Genomic DNA, 4,010 nt, shown 5'->3' with positions numbered 1-4,010 from the left:
CAAAACAAAACAAAAAAAACTTAACGTTTCTCTCTATCCCTCTCCTCTCTGTGTGTCAAACGGCTTAAGAAAAATCAAAATCAAAATCTTCTCTCTTCAAAACCCATCAGACATTTATCTCTCCTCCTCCTTCCCTTCCTTTCATCGGAAAGACAGAAACCCCAACCACATGAACCCTTTAAAAAAAAGCCCTTCTCGCCACATGCTCTTGCACTGATCCCACCTATTGCTCTCTCTCTCTCTCTCTCTCTCTCTCTCTCTCTTATTTTCTTGTTCGTTTTCTGGGAAAGCCAGCATTTGGTTGGTTAGTTTGGGTTGGCTATTCCTCGATTCAGACCTCAACAATCATCTCTCTCTGCACATGACTTGGAGATTGTTTAAACTTTAAAACCATAAACTACCTGTATTGTCTCTAAATTAATCAAAATTTCCCCTTTGTTTCTCTGTACTATTTACAGAGAAAGAAGCTAAACTGTTTAGATCTGTGAATCATATAGTAAATTTTAAAAATCAGAGAAAAAAATAGTGAAAATCTCTTACTTTTTTGTGTTCCTTCTCTTAGACTTATCTGGGTCTTGTGTTCATTCCTATTCAAACTCAAATACTTATATTAGACTCCTAAAACAACTCAAATTTGTTTCCAACAAAATTTAGTTTAAATATCGTATAAAGGAGGAGGAAGAGATAGAGATTGAGAGAGAGTCTGGTGGGTTTTTAAGAAAGATAATGAGACAAGATGATTTTGATTTTGTTTGCCTAATCTCCTTTTGCCTTTTGACAGAGAGAGAGAGAGAGAGAGAAACGTTAACGGAGAATTAAACCCCAAACAAGTCATGTGCCTTGCACATGATCTATGAATATGTGTCACTTCAATCTTTTGCCACCTGTCTTTTTATGCAGCAACTCTTACAACCATGTTTGCAGGAAATCCTTGCCCTTTAATAAATCACCACATCCATGTAATTAAGGAGCATTTATTGAAAAAGTTCACCCACCTCCTTTAAGAAAAAGAAATAACAAAGTGCTACTCACTGCCACAGAAAAGAAAGCAGCTTAATTAGGGAAATAATTAAAATAAATAAAATCCTAATTCAACTAGGAAGAGAAAAAAAAAAAAATCATAACTGATTTGCATCATCTTCCTTGGGTTGGAAAAAAACAAGTTCTTGAGTTTTTTTTTTTTTTTTTTTGCTATTTATTTTCAATTATTACTGAAATACTCCGCCACTCAACAATATGTGGCTCCGCCACTTCCTTCTAAGTTATTAGTTATGGCCTTTTCTTATTTTTGTCATTTTGTACGCCTCATTGCCTATATAAAGCAGTCCGAAGTAAGTTTCGAAAATCCATCAACACTGCATTCCTCAACTCAAACATTCTTAATTTTTCCTTTAGCTTTTGCTTTTAGGTGATTCCATCACTATGGATAGTAAGAAACATTTGCAATCCGTGCAGAAAACTTCATCATCCGAGATGAAGCCTCAAGCCAATGATATCGTACATGAACGACGATCTGCCAATTATAAGCCAAACATATGGAACTATGATTACCTGCAGTCTCTTTCCAGCATATACGACGTAAGAATCCTTTCTAAATATCTTCTATGAGAATATTATCGTTACTAGAGTAATTGTGCCACAACTTTAACAACTTTTATATAGTCAATATTTAGTAAACGTTTGTCCCTTTCATAAAGACTTGCCATTTTTTTTTTCACAACTTTGATATTGTGTCAACAGATTCTTTCATCTTCCATTTTGAAAAAATATTATGACTTCTTTTTCTGTTTTATTTCATACTCTATCATAGAGAAATGATAATAACTCCTTATGCAATTAGTTTCTATGATGTAAAATATGACTCTTAACACGTTATTGTATTTGTTTCTCAAATTGTAACTCATCAATAGGTGCATGTAAATAGATCTCAACTATTTAAGTTATTTCATTATGGACAGAGTATTTTTACAAACCAGTTTAAAGAAATTTTTTCCTACTTATTATATGATGATTCGTAAAATCATTCACGTGTCATATATAAAAACTTTATGACTTAGTAAATCAATGGAATGACTAAAAATGAATGTGAAGGTAGTAGGAATTTTGTTTCCTAAACTCTATCCTTTAATTATTGTCCATTCTCATCTTTAGAGAGCCCCTCTGCACGTAATTTTCACTAACACAATTAAGATTTGGGACAATGGTGTTTTTGCAGGGCCAAGAATACGAAAGACGGGTACAGAAACTTAAAGAAGATGTAAGGATAATATTTGCGAATGCAGTGGACTCTGTGGCAACGTTTGAGCTGATCGACAGCGTAAACAAGTTAGGCCTAGCAAGCCACTTTGATATGGAAATCAAAGAAGCTCTAGACACCATTGCATCCACTAAGAAAAAAATTTCTAGTCCAGAAGAAGATCTCTACACTACTGCACTATGCTTTAGGCTTTTTAGGCAGCATGGCTATGAAGTTTAAGAGAAAAATAGTAAGTGTCTGTTTGGCATGATTAATTTTGTCAACTTATTTTATTATTTAGCTTATTTTTGCTATTATTTATGGATCTCACTACTCTTTTTGGTACTATTTATGCGTCTCATTATACTATTTCAATTAACTTTTATCTTTAGTTATAGTACTTTTAGCAAAAAATTTTCAATTTCAACAAAATAAACAAATTCCAAACGGACCCTAGATAAAAAGAAAGAATAATTAAAAATATAGAAGATAAGAGAGTTTGACGCAGGACCACCTGACAATGTGCCAAATAAAATAGAAATCATGAATGCTCCTAATTTGGTAGGGGCCGTAGGGCTGGCCAGGCAAAGGTATAAAAGGGTTAAGGGACCACGAGGACCTCGGCCATTAATATTGAAAAAGGAGTCTCATTCGATCACTATGAAACACTGCAATCTTTTTCTGTTATGGCTTTGTCCCCCTGGATTTTGGCAAATAAAATTTTCCACAATTATATTTAAGGTTCATCCTCAATTTGGGCCCAATAAAATTAAACTTTTTCCTCCAAATAAAATTCGTGGCCCTTTATATCAAAAAATAGCCCAAATCACAACAAACAATCATCAAAAACATAAAAACATTTAACAAGAAACCTAGAGTATGTTTGGTAACTGTCTTTTTCTTAGTTTTTTGTTTTCAAAAATAATTTTCTGTTTCCTAGGGCAAAAAACTTGTTTGGTAACCTATTTTAGGCAAAAGTCAAAAACTATTTTCAATTTCGATATTGTGAAGGAAACTGAAAACTAGTTTTGAGCCGTTTTTGTTTTTTAGTTTTCAGAAGCTTTAGAAAACCCGGAATAGGTCCTCTGCATTACACGCTTTAATGAGCTAGCACATTGGTTCGAACCACGTGAATAACAAAACATGTTTCTTTCTAATATATTTTTCACTCTTTCCTGCGCTTGCAATTTTGTCTCTTAGGGTGCGTTTGGTTCCCGTAAAATATTTTCCGAAAAATACCTATTTTTCGGAAATGCTATTTTCCGGAAAAGGAAAATATTTTCAAGTGTTTGGTTATATTATGAAAATTGTTGTGGAAAATATTTTCATGTGTTTGGTTTTATTAGGAAAATGTTATTTTCCTACAATTTTTTCACATTTTCTCAGCATCCAAACAAATTTTATTACAAAAAATTTCAACATCACATCCAATTCAACAACAAATTCCGGCAACAAACAACAACAACAACAACAATGCAAATTCTGGCAACAACAACAACAACAACAACAATGCAAATTCTGGCAACAACAACAACAACATCATCCGGCAATAACANTTTTTTTTTTTTTTTTTTTTTTTTTGCTTTTTTTTTTTTTTTTGGGTTTGATTGTGTTGTTGTTGTTTGTATTCCATAAATGTCACTTTTGCAGGCACCCTAAAATTTTCCTTCTAGGTACATGACCATTAATGAATAAAAATAGTACAAATATTTTTATAATTGTGGGCCACTTAAATTATTGCCAATTGGACTTAAATGAGCCCTAGTAAAAGTCC

At 32.9% G+C, this 4,010-nt stretch overlaps 1 protein-coding gene across 1 annotated transcript; it reads left to right on the top strand.

Annotated features, from left to right (window-relative positions):
- Positions 1–1,422: 1,422 nt before the first annotated feature.
- LOC136065182 (alpha-farnesene synthase-like) lies at positions 1,423–2,476 on the top strand. Its single transcript, XM_065767993.1, has 2 exons — positions 1,423–1,578; positions 2,216–2,476. Exons 1-2 carry the CDS (start codon positions 1,423–1,425, stop codon positions 2,474–2,476), a joined length of 417 nt encoding a protein of 138 aa, XP_065624065.1.
- Positions 2,477–4,010: the final 1,534 nt, after the last annotated feature.

This window comes from Quercus suber, unplaced genomic scaffold (assembly GCF_002906115.3).
Source record: "Quercus suber isolate HL8 unplaced genomic scaffold, Cork oak 2.0 scaffold_26, whole genome shotgun sequence".
NCBI classification, from domain to species: Eukaryota; Viridiplantae; Streptophyta; class Magnoliopsida; order Fagales; family Fagaceae; genus Quercus; species Quercus suber.
Note: the sequence above shows the minus strand (reverse complement) of the source record. Positions and strands in the feature narration are given on the sequence as shown.

Bases quoted from the DNA above. Each gene is read 5' to 3' on its own strand.
- LOC136065182 (XM_065767993.1), top strand. From the start codon at position 1,423: ATGGATAGTAAGAAACATTTGCAATCCGTGCAGAAAACTTCATCATCC. The intron at 1,579-2,215 runs GTAAGAATCCTT...GTGTTTTTGCAG, and splicing joins CTCTTTCCAGCATATACGAC to GGCCAAGAATACGAAAGACG.